At 44.3% G+C, this 18817-nt stretch overlaps 1 protein-coding gene across 4 annotated transcripts in view; it reads right to left on the reverse strand.

Annotated features, from left to right (window-relative positions):
- The window catches only part of MACROH2A1 (macroH2A.1 histone), a 79113-nt gene that overhangs the window by 12729 nt on the left and 47567 nt on the right, over positions 1-18817 (reverse strand). Inside the window, exons 5-6 of one of the 4 annotated variants that reach the window (XM_074313539.2) lie at positions 12750-12857; positions 3071-3161 (exon numbers count right to left, since the gene is read on the reverse strand). In XM_074313539.2, coding sequence (XP_074169640.1) covers positions 3071-3161; positions 12750-12857 — 199 coding nt within the window. Of the gene's footprint in view, positions 1-3070; positions 3162-4908; positions 5009-12749; positions 12861-18817 lie in introns of all 4 variants that reach the window. The other 3 variants (XM_074313537.2, XM_074313538.2, XM_074313536.2) reach the window with 3 other exon arrangements.

The following is an 18817-nucleotide window of genomic DNA, read 5'->3' on the forward strand; positions in this document are numbered from 1 at the left end:
CTCGGAGACCCCATCCCATAGGGGAGACTTTTGAGGACATAAGGCAGGTGAGTGAGGCCTGATTACAGGTTCACCTGACATACCCATGCGACTGAGAAAAGCGAACCTAGTGGATCCCAAATGCTGCTGCCCAGCTGCACCTGCTCTAGCTTTCCCTCCTTTTAATCCAGTCTCCAGCCTGAGGACACAAGTGGGCTCCAGGCAGGACTACGTCAGGCCCTCATTTTCCAGCCTACGTACCCTTTGGGGAGAGCTGGGAAATGTGGAACGGAAAATCAGGACTATGAATACTATCAACTCCTTTCTAAAATATAAGCTATTTCTTAAGAAAATGGGCTGGTTTACAATTAAAGGTGTCTTATCTTAGGAAGAGCGTTTACTTTAAAATTTTTACTTATAATTAAATCTTGCTTTAATTAGAAGTGAAATTTGTGAATTAAAATACACTTAATGCATTTCCCAAACTTAAAAACTGAACCCTAGATTGCAGGCAACCCACCCAGTCAGGACTTGACCTCTACACACACACATGTATGCACACGTTCATGTAGACACACGTGTACTTTTTAACAAGAAACAGGCCCATTTCAACTGTATTGTCAACACTCTTAATGTAAGACTCTTGCTTTTCAGGCTTAACTTCAGGGTTAATCATGAAGCAATTGGCTTATTTGCCCCCAAGCATAAACATGTGTTACTCCCAAGAGAACAAGAACATTATTTCATGCTTAGAAAGCAGGCATCAATATCAGTGTTCAAAACAGCCTAAGCGAAAATTTAGGCTTGGACAAATGTCAGGCTAAGCCTGTGGTCTATTTCACTGTTAGAAAGAACTTTCAATGGTAAAGTTAATCACGGGGCTAAGCATTCCTGCACTCGCATTCCCTCTTCCAGCGGTCTCGGGGCTCGGGAATTCACTCCAAATACGAGAAATGGAGTGGTTACATCCTAGCTTCCTCGTTTCCCCTCTCACACATCAAAGTGGGAGCTGGAACCAATTGAGACCATGTATGAATCTGGTTGCTCACTGGTTTGGGATTGTAAAGGAAATCTGGGTTCAGTACTAGATTGGACTGGTTCACGGAGAAAAAGCACAGAGGTGGGCTTTAGAAGACCTGGGTTCTGCTCCTGGCACAGTCTTTCCTCCTTGGCCAGTCAGGCTGTCTGGACCTGCTGAGGTTTTGTCCAGCTGTGACAGTGTCAGTGAGTAATGTGACCTTGGGCAAGCTCTGGGACCCGGGTTCCTTAGATGTCACCGATGTCATATGTTTACTCTGTACTACCAGTGGGCTGAGCACAAGCAGACCAGAGGCAAAAGCATTATTAGCACTGTCATTATTCCAATGAAACCAGCTTCGGTCACAGTTCAGGAAGGACTGGACTCTTGGGGGGGGGGGGGGCACAGTTAACTGCCTGTGACCCTCCCAAAGCCTCCAGCTTTACCCCCTAGGGTGGCTAATCCTGCTGAATACACACCTTCCCCAGCCAGCCAGCTGCCGCAGGTCAGCCAATGCTCCTCTCCCTGGGCCCAGGCAAAATACTTTTACCCAAGAACTTTCATAATTTCCATTTCACCAAATATTCTGGATGGCAGGATGAACCCAGGCCTTTGTCACTCCTGGTTGAAAAATAAGTCCTTTGCTGTTTATTTATATATATTCCTCCAAATAAGTATTTCCCTCCCACCAAATTTTCATTTGGTTAAGAAAGGACGCAGCCTGACTGAGGAGTGCTTACACTCCTCTAAAATCTTGTCAAGGGGGAGTTTATTTTAATTACCTACAGCCTGGTTTCACTTTGCCTGGCAGACTTGGCGAATCCTGACTTTCCAACCGGTCTGTCTTTCCATTCATGTCCGAAATCCAAAATGCCCGGGAGAGCAATTAGCCCAAATCACAGTGCCTGGAGCAGACTGAACAGCAGGCTTTGCTAGTGACATGAAACAGAGCTGGACAGCCACAGAGTGCTAAACTGCTGCCCTTCCGGTGTCCAGGACACTCAGGAAAATCCTGGGAGCCTCGTCCTTCAAGATTGAGTTCACTTTTGCCCTTATTAGAAACGTCTCCATTCTCTCTGGAAGCTGGTGTTTGAATCTACACTCAGAATGCTGTTCTCGGGACGAGCACATCTACTGTAAAAACCACACATATACATGAGAGCGAGACCATAGGTAAGGCGGGCACCAAACAAGGTGCTTTGCCTATTATGTTATTTAAGGCAATTCCCATTGGCACCACTGTTTTACAGATAGGGAAACCGAGGCATCAGGGTGCTCATTGACTTGCCCAGGCCCCACAGCCAGTAGATGGTGAGGCTGGGATTCAGCTCTGTGCTTTTATTGCCATCACACCGCTGCCGCCTCCTTACGTCAGCACCTGGGCACGTCCTTAAAGCACTATCTGACGCTCCTGCAGCCAGTCAGCACCCCGCGTGCTCTGGGCCTCAGCCCACCCTCAGCTATTTACCACCAGAAGCCAACTGGTGATCTGTGTCAGCTGCTGGGGACAGGGCTTTGTGGGTCTAGGAGAGTGTTTCCCAAGAGTGGTCTAGGGACACCACATCAGAATGAGGTGACTTTCGGACATGGAAGGCCTGGGAAGCCCTGGGTGTGGGAGAGTGCGCTGGAAGTGCCCTGTGGACCCCTGAGGCTGTACGGCCATTGTCAGGGATGAGTGTGCTTCTGACACAGAGAGGTGTGTGGGGCGGAGGGCTGTGCAAGGGCCTCTCTGTGTGGTCTAGGATGCACTCGACCGATCACCCTTGCAGCTAAAATCATGCGTGAACCCAGTCTCCACCAAAGCTGTGCCTTGTGAAGCCAGTGAAGCCAGGCTATTACTGAACCCGTTTCCGAACCAGAAGCGTGCCCGTCGGGGAGCTCCACGATGCTCCCTGGCTGACAGCTCGCTGTCTTTCTCGCCTTCGCAACCCGGGGCCAGGAGACCTTGGGAAGGTCAGGACAGCTGGAAGTGTGAAATGAATGCAGCCCTGCGTAGCTGTCAGAGGATCAAGCTGTCTGCGGCGGCCGCCTGCCCATGCACACACACACGCGGCAGCACCCACTAGGCATTACCTACTTCACCACCGGTGTTGAAGTCAGTGTTTGTCGGGTGAACGACAGCATCACTGTCGATCGAGGCAATGTCAGCCTGTACAACTTGCAACTATAACAGGTAAACAAATGGATATCAACTGTGTTGGACCGAGACCCACGCACAGGCACATTCAGCAACGCCCCATGGCGGGGCTGGCCTACCTGGTCGATTCCAACATAGGAGCCCAAGGGGCACCGTCCACGAGGTGTGCGCACATGTGGATGGGGGTGAGGAGGAGGAATAGCAAACGTGACATGTTGAAAGTAAACATTTGAATGACAAGTCCAAAAAAAGAGAAACACACACATGAGATCATTTCCAAAGGTTAAAAGAAATAAAACAACGAATGCCCCAGTTCACTTCGCAAAAGCCTGTAAAGCTGGCACCCCACTGAGAAGGCTACTAAAACATGGCGTCTGTTTGTTTTAAAAAAAAAGTGGACTATGAGGCCGACCAAAACAATAAGTTTCTCCATTTTGGCAGCAGCAGTCAACTTTCCAGGTTTGATTTTTATCCTTGGGATATTCATCGGTTTGTCTACCTTCAAGGGACATCTCTGGAAAACTGAGAAAACAGTATAGGTATGCACGGTGGACTGCCTTTATTTCCCCCCCTCAATGTGTAAAACTATTTTTCCAGGCTAACTTCTTATTCTACGTGTATTTTTTTTTAGCTAATCCTATTTTTATGTGTTTTACATATAACAGAATAGGATCCTTGCAGTTTCTAGCTTGTAGCCTCCCCCCCCCCCCCCCCCCAAGTACCTGTAAAAGGCAGAAGAAAAACAAATCAGAGCAGGGCATTCTTGAGTCCCAGTTCCAAGGTTGTCAGCCCACTACTGTACCCAGTTTGTATGGTTCTCGCCTGGGCTCTAGAAAGAGCATCTCTCCCAGTAAGGAAATCTGCCGTCTTAAAAGGCAGCCCAAGGTGGGAGCTAAAGGTACACAAAAGGCACACAAGTCAGCATCAGGCATGTGGCGGCCTCGGGGCGGGCATCTGCCGGCTTGCTGCCCCTGGCAAGGCTCACAGCGAAGAGGACAGGAGCCTTTACATGCAGTGCCTCTGAGCTGACAATTCCTCTGTGCAAAGATGAAGCCACAGAGTGGGACGCCTGAGGGGTAACCCTCAGCTGGCCCTGAAGCCTCCACCCTCTTGAGCAGGGAGATCCCGTGGCCCTGGGACAGAGCCTTCCTCCATAGGAACTGGTGCAGAAAGAGACACTGCCCTTCTGCTTAATATCGTCCTCTAGCCAAAAAAATCCATTAGGTGGCATTCAGTCATATACTGTTTTCAGTTGTAAATAAAGTGGAAGAAGTCACAATAGGTGGTAAATTTTGGGGAAAACCAATTTGCTGGTAGATTAAAGACAATTACATACTGATGCAGCTTGTCTCTGTTTTCAGGTGATTTCAAGCTTTGTTTGAGCGTCATTTCTAATTAAGGCTTAAATGGAGAAACTATCATTTTGTAGTTACCTGAGATTTTTTTCAGTTCTACAAAAAAAACAAAACCAAGTTTTTAAAAATCCCCCCAAGTAACCAGCAGTCAGTGTGATCATTATGGAAGAGAATTTAGACGGCAACATATTTACAATCAAGGGGAAAACAGCCAATCGCACTTAATGAAACATTATCAGATCACTTCCATCTGGAGTAGCTTGAAGTAAGTAGACATTCAATGCCTACACTCGAACATTCATGTTGGATTTGGGAGTCTGGCTTGACCATCTGGAGTTCGAGAAGATGAAGAGCCTAAATTCTGGGTTCCATAACTTTTCACCTGACAGCTGGTGGCGCCAAACCCCATCCCCAATTACCTAGGTCATCTTTAAGGTCAATGTCAGCATTGGTAGGATTGATTATGGCCTCCACCTCAAAGCCGGCTAAATTACTGATTTCACTGTGAATAAGGTTCAGCTGAAAAGAAAAGCATGAGGTGGAAAATAACAGGACAGCCGGGAAGTCACAGAGAAGTGAGCCTGGGACACAGACGAAGGGCAGTGAACACTCCGAGTGCACTGGGCACAAAGGGGAACAGGGAATTACTAGCTAAAACGGATCCACTTCTAACAAAGGACTCAAATGTCAGGACGTTGAAAGGAAGCAAGCTAGGCTGAGGGTCCAGAACCTGGTGGGTGATGCTTGGGGCAAAAGAGAGGCATAAGCTATATCAGACTGATGGATCCACTTCCCTTTAAAGGAACTTGTGATCTAGGGGCCAAAGAAAAGCAGCTATCAGGACCCGGGACCAGAGTACTCATTGCTGGGTGAGCGTGCCATATGTGACTGTCGTCTCCTTTGAGTACTGGGATGGTGCGGAAGTCACAGCTGGTCTGGGTAAACCCCTAGCAGCTCTGCCATCTCCTCCAGTGGCCACGGGTCTTTAAGGCTGTCCCCATCACCGTGACTACTGGCTGGCTGGCTCCCCTGTCCTGCTCAGGGGTGGCGAAGAGCAAGCATGGTCTTTTGCTCAGTAACATCTAATTTTATGTGTCTATTAGTCATGTAGTGCTGAAGTGCTGATGAAACCCCGGGAAGAGAAACAGCAGTTCTCTAGTGAGACCCTATGTCCCTTAAACGGTTTTCACCTTGTTAGTGAGGTTACTCAGAGGCCCAATGGGTCCAGCATTTTCCTTGAGTGTGTTTTATGAGCACCCAACCAACTGGCTCTTTCTAAAGAGCCAATGATGTCCTTCCTCGCCACTGTTATTCTGCTGCCATAGCAACCTTCAGTATGAGAGGAATCCTAAGTGTAGATTCGGCTGTCGGAGGGGAGATGGGAATTAGCTGGTCCAGGACTACTGTCCTGGGTGCTATTCTTCCCCTTCTGTTCTTAGCTACCAGTGCCTGCGGCAAAGCGCTCTCTCTCTCTCTCTCTCTGAAGATGCTCGTTCTTCAGTGACATAAATTCCTAACAGCTGCACCAAGAGCCCGCAGAGGAGCGGTGCCCAGGCCGGCTGAGATCCCAGCTGGGAGAGCCGACTGCAGCCCGCAGGGCAGTCACCTTGCTCTAGGCTCTCACTCCAAGGACACTTGGCAGGAAGACTCATGGCAATGGAGCTCCAAGTCACTGCATTTCTGGGACCAAAGATTTTGTTGAAAACAAAACCAAACAAAAACCCTGACACTCTAGAAGCATCAGAGATATAAATCTACATTTCTGACTCCCAGAAACAGTCAGTAGATTCTCAAAAAAGGGACCTGCGTAGACTAAAAGCCATCATCCTTTGGGAAAGAGCAGCTGTGGAAATAAATTTGGTCATATGGCCGGGGAAGGACTCTGACTAGGCCCTGCCACAAGGCCGTGGTCGGCATTTTCAGTTTGGACGCAAAGAGAAAGAACACGTTTTCTCCACTTGGACTTTTTGGGGTGATGGTTCCCAGCACTGCAGGGTGGTTTAGGGGCCACCCACACCCCCGGAGCCAAAGGAAGCCCACTGGGGGGATCTCACATGGGGAAGCTCTCGGAAGCACAGGGCCCTGGTGCCAGGACACAGGCACAGAAGACAGACGAGCGTCAGGGGCCAGGGTGCTAACTGCCTGGTTCAGGGAGAAGAAGGGTGAGTGGGCACAGATGGGGCTCTCAGTGTAAGGTGAGTGAACGTTCAGGATTCAGGACAAGGTAAAGGTTGATTACGATATCAGGTAAGTACTGTGTTTGACTTCAAGCAAATACTGTTTATAAAAACTCAAATTAAGCCAACATTCCCTGCCCCCCCACCCAAAACAAACAAACAAAAGAACCCACATTGTGTGAAGCGGCAGGAGGTTATGAAGGTAGGAAGGAGAAAAGGGGGAAACACCTCACTTGGTGTGGTGTGGATGAATATACATCTGTGAGATTCCTTTTTGGTTTGTTTCTAAAAACTGCACACATTCAAATCCTTAAAATTCACACTGTATTTTTTTCCAATTGTATAGCTGCTTCTGGACTTGTACTCAGACATGCCTCACTGGAAAATCAGCTATTTCCATGGACTCCAATTCAACTAGCCAGGCAGACCACAGTGGCCTGTCTCTGATGCTGCCTGGGGAGAACCACCCCTCTGTCTATGGAAGGGGCTCCCTAGGGAAACTGGGGGACTTGGAGGCTTTGCTGAAGTGAGGAAGTGCTTGCCAACAGAACTCAAGTTTCTCGGAGAGCTCCCACTGCACTCTGGACTCGGCCTCCCTCCTGACCGGAGGCAGTGGCCCTTGGAAGCACAGAATACTGCAGCTCAGGGAGCCACTGCCACCAGCGCAGGAGCTGGGTCACTCCGCACACCTGAGTGTTGATTTTCCAGCTGTGCTCTGCTGTGCGCCAGGGTGAGCCCCAGAGCAGTTCTGCTGCTATTGAATGTGTACAAATACGTATTAAAAAACAACAACACACCTCTGAATTATAATATGAAGCGTGTGTTTGGTGGGGAAGGGGTCTGCGTGTGGGTGTCTGCGTGGGAGAGCAATGGGGAGGGGAGAGGACAGACTGCTTCAGGCACTCTGGAGAGATAAAGGGGTCATCAGCTTGGCTTGGACAGGCGGACGCCAACGGTGAGATGATCATGAACAGAGACAGTAGCTGCCCTGGACAGGAGAAGACAACCTATGAGCATGGGGTGCAAATGGGCCATGGAGGTGCGTCTGAAAAGGTGTGTCCAGGGGACACACGCATAGGCCTGGGAGGGGCAAGACACGTGCCAGTCCTTGGAGGTCCCTAGCCCCCCACCCCTACCACCCAGGATCAAATCCGACTGGGCCTCTCAGCCAACAGGGCATGTGGCTGTCTGAAGCATATGGCAGAGCAGGGGAAATCCGATTCCTGGGGAACTGCGAGAATCCCAAGTTCAGTCTGGTTTTCCATGAGGGAAGAGGGTCACAACAACTTCAGAATTAGAATAAGATGGCCTTCTTTGTCTCATCATTGGGAAAGATGGAAAGCTAAATTTCAAACCACAGCATGGGGGCGTTAAAATATCTGTGAAGACTATTGTCCATTGGAGAGAGTGACCAAAGGGTATTGCCAGTTATAGAGCAGAAGGGGGTCCCACTAGGCTGCGGAGGTGAAAGAACCGGCCTTATGCCAAGCATCCTTCAAGATCCCTTCCAGCATGGGGACCTGCTGATTCTAAGCCCAGCTGGCTCTGCTGTCGCCACCTCTGATGTCCAGAGCACCCAGGTCTTCACGCTAAGTGGGTAGGCCCATGTCAACCCCTGTTCTCTACTCAGGATGTGAACCTGTCAGAGAACAAGCTCCTTGAGGGCACAGAGTGGATTGCCTCCTACGCCGAGGGCCACACAGTGCCTAAGACAGTGCTCAGGCTTCTGTAGGCACACAAAGAGAGTTGGAACTGAACGTCCAATATCCTGACAGAAGTCTGACATGAAATGAACATCTCCCTTCCCTTAAAGCAGGGCTAATGGAAATGCCAGCTCAGGAATTGGATCCTTGGCCTGGCTTAGACCTGAGGGGGCTGAGACAACTTGGCCAGCCTGGAAAGGAGGCTGGCACCCACCATTTAGGACAAGTCAAGAGGTGGCCTGCCAATAATAGGGAGGGAGCTGATGATGGCTTGGCGCTACTGGATGGACATCCAGGCTGCCTTGACGTGACCTACTTGGCTACAAAAAATAATACAATCTTTTTTTTAATGTAATACCATGTTTCCCCAAAAAGAAGACCTAGCTGGACCACCAGCTCTAATGCATCTTTTGGAGCAAAAATTCATATAAGACCTGGTCTTATTTTACCATAAGACTGCGTCTTATATAAGATCGGGTATAATAATATAATATAATATAATATAATATAATATAATATAATATAATATATATAATAAATATAATATAATATAATATAATATAATATAATATAATATAATATAATATAATATAATATAATATAATAAAAATAATTAATATAATTATAATATATTAATACATTAATTTTTGCTCCAAAAGACGCATTAGAGCTGATGGTCCGACTAGGTCTTATTTTCAGGGAAACACGGTATGATCAGAAATTTACTTTTAGGAAATGAAAGTGATTGCTATAGACTATCCAGTTGACATGTTTAGACTCGCCTGTAACTGACCATTTTGGTGTCTCTCACTCCTTCCAAATGGACAAGGCGGGGGAAGACTGGCCGGTCTCATTTCCCCATGCTAATCACATGGAAGGCAACTCTTTCCTTGTCCCCAAAGTCTGCTCCAACTAAGCAGGATGGGAAGGGCGATGTCTTCCCTAGAACTGAACTAAACTCCTCAGGGAGTACCACTTTTCTCTGGCCCACTTTCAGGCCCACTCTCCTGCCTTGCCTCTGGGATGACAGGACTCCTTCATTTCTACTATGCTGTTCACCCTGCATGCATCCCAGCCCAAATTCCTCCAGAAGCCTCAGGTTTCAGGCTAGAACGTGTCACACAAAGACAAGGACACATGTGGGCGCTGATGGAGGCCCAGGAGCTGAATCACCACTCTTCATGGCTTAGTCAGTTTCCTAAACCACCTCAGACGCCAACAGTCAGCCACAGGATGGAAAGCCCTTTCCTCCTCATTGCTGCTCCAAGAGCTGCCTCTCTCCTTCCAGTTTTCCAACCCCAGAAGTAGGGTGGCAGAGGGATCTGAGGGAGAAGAGCCATGGAACGCCACCCCTGCATTTAGTGGCCTACAGGCCTGCAGATGCAATTCTGATGGACCGGGCGGCATGAAGCCTCACTCATGCCCTCCTTACACTGCCTTCCCAACTGCCTCAAATAATACTGACCCTACTAAATTTACTATCACTGACACAGATTTATAGAAATACACATTGGAGGTATTTTTTTTTAATTAAACCATCAGGTTTTTAAATCTCTGAAAAGGGGCTGCAAATCTCCATTGAACCACAAAGCAAAAACATTTAGTCAGTTCAGAGTCATAGCAGTTTTCTTTTTGAAAATAATTAAAAAATGTGTGTGAACATTGGATAAAAATCATAGAGTAATGAGGACGATTACTCCTGAGACTTCAGTATGTGAAATATATCATCAACAACAATGAGATGCCAGGCTCCTAAGCCGGAGCCGGCTTCTCCTGTGAGTAGCTTAGCAACCATGCCTTATGTGACAGTAGGGAGCAGAGTATCACCTTTCTCCACCCAGCTTGCTTGCAATATTCAAGCCTTGGTTTCGCTGTCACAGGTGGAAAAAATAAGACTCAGAGAACACAGGGTACCATACAGTCATCGTTCTGAAGTACCTTTTGGAAACATTTCCTAAAACCCAAGTCACAATTAATTCTGTAATAACATTTTTAAAATGTGCTTTATGTAGATTCATTATGTGTCAGTTTTATGACTCTTGCCCCTCTGGCACTATATGCCATGACTTTCACCTCTAAGTAATGGCCAAGAAAGGGCCACAAAGAAGTACTTCAAAATAATGGTCCAAACTATAAACACTCATCCATCTCCTGCTGCAGGGGCCCAGGGGCCCAGAAGGGCTGCTAGCACACTAGCGTCTAACACTGGTACCCAGGCTGACTTGAGGTGCCGCTTTATTCTGTGATGCCTCATTTGAGGGGACATGGTTCACTCTGCTAAAGGGTGTCTGCAGTGTTAGAGTTGGGGGTCCCTGGTTCTGGAGGTGGGAGGCGTGGGTCATTAATCTGGAAGCACATTTAACGCAAAGGGTGGTCCCATGGTAGCTTAGTGTTTCGTTCTCATCGCTGACACATAACTGCTATGGGAAAGAAGGCAGGTGGGCAATCAAGTTCTGTCCTCAGCCCCTTCTCTTACAGCTCACCACTCTACACTGCGTTCCAGCTCAACCGATTCTCCCTCCAAAAGTCAGACAGGCACATTACTTTCGTTTGTCAAACCTACTTCTTCCATTTTCCTCTATGTCTTGAATAACATTAGATGACATGTCTGTAAATGATTCGAGTATCAATACTGCTCTGTAGCTTCTGGACTCTCCCCTCCCCAGCCCTGAGTGGGGTATAGTTAGTATTGGCTGGATTTGTACTTTCTGGTACGTTCATGCCTGTGGTGCCTGGGCCTACGGCCTGAGACCAGGTGTGCCCAAAATGGAGACAATGATGCTTCTGGTCGCAGAGGAGCTAGCAAGGGTGTGTGTAGCCTTTGCCGCCTCCCTTCTAGGGTTCACGTGCAACACAATCCAGACAGGGCCTCAATCCCAAGATCAAGGAGGGCAGGAAGGGCATCTCCATTGTAGGGCTGAGTGCTGCTATTGTAGAAACATTTGAGTTCCCCCGGCACGGGGTGTGAGGCGTTCTGGTCTGAGGTTGGCTTTGGGGCAGCCAGCAGGAGGTGGCAAGAGCACTGGGAAGGGAGAGGCCAGGGTCGCAGCACCCAAGGCTGGGGTGGGGGGAGGGAGGGACTGACATATGCTACCTGCTTAACAGGCTGCCAAGCCTGGCTGATCACATGCATCAGGGATCTGAGGACACAGGGGTGAGTCCTAACGAGCAGGGGTTTCCACACACTTTCGTTCGAAACAAGGCAATTTAGATGACAGGTCCCATTAACTTTCAATATATGACCCAATGGGGGTGTTAAAGCGTGTGCAAGAAGACCCCGGTGGTTGCCTTCACTGCTGAGTTGGCATTTTCTAAATAAATAAAAAAGACTTCAAACAAAAACTTTCAAAGCCCCAGACAGATGACAACTAGTGCTGCTTATTTTTTTCCTTTGAAAAATGCATACAAAATACAGATACTGGTTATAAAAGGTAAACTGCAGTGGTTATTTGCTGGAACACAGAGTCCACCATTGGAATTGCACCAGGAGAGCCTGCCTTGGCGACAGGGAGCGGGAAGGGGAAGGAGGAACGCTTGCAATGACGTGAGCAGGGGCTGTGTCACCGAGATGCAAAAGAAAACTGACAATGAGGTGGTAAAAATGATGCAGCTTCAGAACCAAGTTGTTAACCATTCAAATGAAACACAATTTACATGGGAGGTCAAATTCATGTCTTTAATCTTTTTTTAAAAAAATTTTAAGATGAAAAAAATTAAGAAAAGTTTAATTCCCTTTCTCTCCATCCCTATTTTTTATTTTTTTATTTTTTTTGTGTGTGTGTTACTAGAGAAAGATTAATTAACTTTCACTCTCAGGTCTTAAAAGCCTTTGCATCATTTTTATTTTCAACAAAAGCGAATCATCTTTTACAAAACCATGGCGTCTGGAAGGTTGCGTCACTGGGGCAGCTGAAAACATATTGCCCACGGTTAACAAAACCAAACGATTGGCTCGAGGAGTCGTCAAATGGCTCAGTGCACCCCTTCCGTACATCTAGAAACAACCCCGCCCCCTGGAGAAGGGGGCTCTACCTTCAGTGCCCACCAGAAGGCATGGGGTGCGTGCTGGATCGTTCCTTTTCCAGGACCCAGTTTTAACTTCTGGCAGTTTTTCTACTCAGGGCTCTGTGATGAACAGATTATCCCACGTAGGCAGCTCCTTCCAAAGACTAACTGGGGTGTCCAACCCCCCACAGGAGCCTTTCCCTCTTCTTTACCACAACCTCCTTTTCCCGCCTGCCAGTCTCCCCTCAGCACTCCCGCCACCACCCTCCCCGAGGCTCCTCCTGAAGCCGCCCCCAATCTCTCCATCCACATCCATGAAGCCTGAACCCCTCTTTCCCAGGGCCCATGAACAGACAAGAATGAAAGTTTGCCTACCTTCTGGCCCAGGAAGAGGCTCTTGGTGGAGAGGACTGTGAAGCCATCGGCGGGTGTGCCCTCGGTCGTACTGTCGGCACTGGCTGCCTTGCTGACTTCTCCCTGCTTCTTCTTGCACAAATAGAAGAGTCAGTATGTGGTGTGCACAGGCAGAGACCCCATGAGTCCTGGCTTTTCTAATAAGGAGGCTGCTCAAAGGCCTTGCCCATAATACTCTGGAGAAAACAGGAGACTAAACCCCAAGCAGTTCTCAGCAGTTCTCAAAGTGGGAGCTACAGGCTTATTTTGAAATCCAACACTTCTATGATGAACGTTAAGTTGTATTTTCAACACGTTATATTTCTTTAAAAGCTATTTAAAGGCAAAATTTTACAAAACTTTACAAAAACTTAGAACAGAACCGTTTTCATAAATTTAGACCAAGTAAATGTCTCTTAATGTCTCTTAATTAAGGGTCTTCACTTCCTAGATGTCTATACACTATTCAAGTTTGGGGGGGGCGGACAAGCTGTTCTAGGTCATTGGTTCTCAAAGATCCACAAAGCAGACCAAGGACCATAACTGTCCACACCTGCCCCCACCCCAGGAGGTAAGACACTCCCACTCTCCTTCATGAGACTCAGCCTTAGAGCAGGATCCATATAGTAGCACTTGGTGAACCCATCTGTCCCCTGGGGACCCCCCCACCCCTGTTAGTGGGCATGGATCTCCACATGCTTCTGGGCCTCTAACCAGCATGACACAGAATGAAATATGTGTACCCTGGGGTTCCCAAGAGCCTTCCAAGGGGTATGTTTCCAGATCCCCAACTTTCTAATGTACTTTTTTCCTAAAACTGATCTTCCCTAAGAGTGAATATGCCTGTGGTCAAGGTTTCATGCCAGTTTCATGCTGGGTCTCCTTGCACAACCACCCTTCTCCAGCTTTCCAGAGTAAATATTAGCACGACATACTCCTGGAGGAGGAATGCATGTCATTCCCAGTCTTACATATTTCTATTAAGGGTGAGGCTTTTATTAGAAATGGATATTTTGAGTCATTTGGAGATTGTCTGCATTCAGATATATTGTACAGTGAGTAGAGTGGGGACCATGGCAATTTTTGTTTAGATACTAAACCTTTTCTCTTCCCCCAATTATTATCAAAAAGTACATCAATCCTGAGGGAGGGTCCAGTGGGAGTAAATCAAAAAGTAGGACTTCCCGCAGTAGTCACAGCCAGTCCTCACTGCCAATCAGATTGAGGCTCAATCCCACCCATTGACATGACAACAGCAATCAAGGTTTAACTACAACAGGAGGGCACACACAACCCACACAAGGGATACCCCTGGAGGACACAGCTCAGGTGAAAAGGGAGACTGTGCCACTGGGCCCCTCAGGACACCTACTACATAAGGCCACTCTTCCAAAACTAGGAGACATAGCAGATCTGATATGTAGAAACAGACTCAGGGAGGCAGCCAAAATGAGGAGACAAAGAAACATGTCCCAAATGAAAGAACAGGACAACACTGCAGAAAAAGAACTAAACAAAATAGTGGCAAGCAATCTAGCAGATACAGAGTTCAAAACACTGGTTGTAAGAATGCTCAGTGAACTTAGGAGAAGAATAAATGAACTCAGTGAGAACTTATACAAAGAAACAGAAACCATAAAAAAGAATGAGTTACAAATGAGCAATACAATAACTGAAATGAAGAATGTATTTGATGGAATCAACAGCAGATTGGATGAATGAGAGGATCAAACTGTGATCTGAAAAACAAGGTAGCGGAAAACACAATTGGAAAGGCAAAAAGAAAAAAAAAACTTTAAAAAATGAGGATAGTTTAAGGGATCTCTGGGACAACATGAAGTGTACCAACATTCGCATTATAGGGGTACCAGAAGGAGAAGAGAGAGAGCAAAGTGTTGGAAACCTATTTGAAGAAATAATGACTGAAAACTTCCCTAACCTGGCAAAGGAAATAGACAACCAAGTTCAGGAAGCACAGAGAGTCCCAAACAAGATAAACCCAAAGAGGCCCACACCAAGATACATCATAATTAAAATGCCAAAGGTTAAAGACGAGAGAAAATCTTAAAAGTAGCCAGAGAAAAGCAGTTAGTGATGTACTAACTGCTCCCATAAGACTTTCAGATGATTTTTCAACAGAAACTTTGCAGGCCAGAAGGGATTGGCACGAAATACTCCAAGTGATGAAAAGCAAGGACCTACAGCCAAGATTACTCTACTCATTTAGAACGGAAGGAAAAATAAAGAGTTTCCCAGACAAGGAAAAACTAAAAGAGTTCATCGCCACTAAACCAGTATTATAAGCAATGTTAAAGGGACTTCTTTAAGAAGATCAAAAATATGAATAAGAAAATGTAGGAAAGAAAATAATTCTCACTGACAAAGGCAAACAAATAATAAAAGCAGTGGATGAATCAACTATAAGGCTAATACAAAGGTTAAAAGGCAAAAGTAGGACAATCATACGTAACTACAAAAATAAATTAAGGGATACACACAAATACACACAAAAGAAGTGAAAAATCGTGACAAAGACATAAATATAGAGGGGGTGACCAAAAATTGTAATGATTTTAGAATGTGTTCAAACTTAAGTGACCATCAAAATAGACTGCTATAAACATAGCTTCATATATAGGAAGCACATGTTAACCACAAACCAAAAATCTATAAGAGATATACAAGAAATAAAGAGAGGAATCCAAACACAACACTACAGAAAGTCATCAACATAGAAGAAAATAGAAGAATAACAAAGGAACAGAGAAGAACTAAGAAAAAAAGAAAAATCAGAAAAAAACAATGAATAAAATGGCAATAACTACATACCTATCAATAATTACTTTAAATGTAAATGAACTAAATGCTCCACTCAAAAGATACAGGGTAGCTGAATGGATAAAAATACAAGACCCTACATATGCTGCCTACAAGAAACCAACTTCAGATTGAAAGAAACACACAGACTGAAAGTAAAGGGAGGGAAAAAGCTATTTCATGTAAATGGAAATGAAAAAATAATACTGGGGTAGCAATACTTATATCAGACAAAATAGACTTTAAAACAAGAGAAAAAGGAAGACATTTCATATTGATAAAGGGATCAACCCAACAAGATGACACAATTCTCATAATTCTTGTACCCAATGTAGGAGCACCTAAATGTATGAAGCAAATATTGGTGGACATAAAAAGCCACAGTAGGGGACTTTAACACCCCCTCGACATCAAAGGATAGATCATCCAGACAGAAAAAAAAAGCAAAGAAGCAGCAGCCTTAAATGACACATTAGACCAAATGGACTTAATTGATATTACTATTTTAAGGACATTTCACCCGAAAGTAGAAGAATATACATTTTTCTCAAGTGCACATGGAACATTTTCTGGGATAGAACACAAGTTAGGCCACAAAACAAGTCTCAATAAATTGAAGAAGATTGAAATATCAAGCATCTTCTCCAACGACAGTGGTATGAAACTAGAAATCAGTTACAAGAAAACTGAAAAACACAAACACGTGGAGGCTAAATAACATGCTACTAAACATGAACGGGTTAACAACGAGATCAAGGAAGACATCAAGACACCTGAGACAAATGAAAATGAAAACACGATTCAAAATCTATTGGACACAGCCAACGTAGTTCTAAGAGGAAAATTTACAGCAATACAGGCCCACCTCAAGAAACAAGAAAAATCTCAAATAAGCAATATTACCTTACACCTAAAGGAACTAGAAAAAGAACAAGGCCCAAAGTAAGGAGAAGGAAAAAAATAACAAAAATCAGAGTGGAAATAAATGAAATACAGTCTAAAAAAAAAATAGAAAAGATAAATGAAATCAAGAGTTGGTTCTTTGAAAAGATAAACAAAATTGATAAACCTTTAGCCAGACTCACAAGAAAAAAAGAGAGAGAGGGCCCAAATAAATAAAATCAGAAATGGAAGAGGAGAAGTAACAACTGAAACCACAGAAATACAAAGGTTTATAAGGATATCCTACAATTATATGCCAACAAATTAGACAACCTGGAAGAAATAGATGAACTCCTCAAAACATACAACCTTCCAAGGCTAAATCAAGAAGAAACAGAAATTCTGAACAGACTGATAACTGCTAATGAAATCAAATCAGTAATCAAAAAAACTTACAACAAACAAAATCCCTGGATCAGGTGGTTTCACAGGTGAATTTCACCAAACATTTAAAGAAGAATACTGATCCTTCTCAAACTATTCCAAAAAACTGAAGAGGAGTAAAGGCTCCCAAACTCATTTTATGAGACCAGCGTTACCCTGATACCCAAACCAGCCAAAGACACTACAAAAAAAGAAAACTATAGGCCAATATCCCTGATGAACAAAATATTAACAAACCAAATCCAGCAATACATTAAAAAGATCATACACCAAGTGGGATTTATTCCTGGGAAGCAAGGTTGGTTCATTATCTGCACATCAATTATTGGAATCCACCACACTACATAACAAAATGAAGGATAAAAATCATGTGATTCTATCAATAGTTGCAGAAAGAGCATTTTACAAAATCCAACATCCATTTATGATAAAAACTCTCAGTGAAGTGGGGATAGAGGGAACATAATAAAGGCCATATATGACAAACCCACTGTTAACATCATACTCAACGATGAAAAGCTGAAAGTTTTTCTTTAAGATTAGGAACAAGACAAGATGTCCACTTTCACCACTGTTATTCAACATAATATTGGAAGTCCTAGCCACAGCAATCAAACAAGAAATAAAAGGCATCTGAATTAGAAAGGAAGAAGTAAAACTCATTATTTGCAGCTAAGATGATACTATAGAGAGAGAACCCTAAAGAGTCCACCAAATAATTATTGGAATAAATGAATTCAGTAAAGTAGCACGGTAAAAAATTAATATTCAGAAATCAGTTGTAATACACCCATAACAAACTATCAGTAGGAAAAATTAATAAAACAATCCCATTTACAATTGCAACAAAAAGAATAAAATGCTCAGGAATAAATTTAACCAACGAACAAAGACCTGTACTCAAAAACTTATAAGCCATTGAAGAAAGAAATTGAAGATACATCAAATGGAAGGGTATACCAGGCTCATGGATAGGAACACTTAACATCATTAAAATGTCCATATTAACCAAAGCAATCTACAGATTCAGTGCAACCCCTATCAAAATATCGAAGGCATTTTTCACAGAACTAGAACATATGATCCTAAAATTTATACTGAACCACAAAAAACCCCAAATAGTTAAAGCAATCTTGAGAAAGAAGAACAAAGTTGGAGGTGTCATGATACATGGTATCAAATTATACTACAAGGCTATAGTTATCAAAACTGCACTTTACTGGCATAAAAACAGACATATAGATCAATGGAACAGAACAGAGAACCCAGAAATAAATCCATGCCTATATGGTCAATTAATCTATGACAAAGGAAGCAAGAATATACAATTGGGGAAAGACAGTCTATTCAATAAATAGTGCTGGGGAAACTGGACAGACACATGTAAAAGAATGAAACTGGATCACTTTCTTATACCATACAGAAAAATAAAATAAAAATGGATTAAAGACTTAAATGTAAGACCCAAAACCATAAAACGCCTAGAAAAAAACGTAGGCAGGAAACTCTTTGGCATTGTTTTTAGTAATATTTTTGTGGATATTTCTCCTCAGGGAAGGGAAACAAAAGGAAAAATAAACAAATGGGACTATATTAAACTACAGTTTTTGCACAGCGAAAGAAACCATAAAAAAAGAAAGAATAAGAAAGAAAGAAAGAAAGAAAGAAAGAAAGAAAGAAAGAAAGAAAGAAAGAAAGAAAAGAAAGAAAAATGTACTGAATGGGAGAAGATATTCATTCATCAATGATACACATAATAAGGGGTTAACATCCAAAATACATAAGGAACTCATAAAACTTAACACCAAAAAAATTATAATTAAAAGATGGGCAGAGGACTTGAATAGACATTTCTCAAAAGAGGACATACAGATGACCAATAGATATATGAAAAGATGCTCAAAGTC

This window comes from Rhinolophus sinicus, chromosome 5, assembly GCF_057876585.1.
Source record: "Rhinolophus sinicus isolate RSI-liver-muscle chromosome 5, RSI-T2T, whole genome shotgun sequence".
Classification (NCBI taxonomy): domain Eukaryota; kingdom Metazoa; phylum Chordata; class Mammalia; order Chiroptera; family Rhinolophidae; genus Rhinolophus; species Rhinolophus sinicus.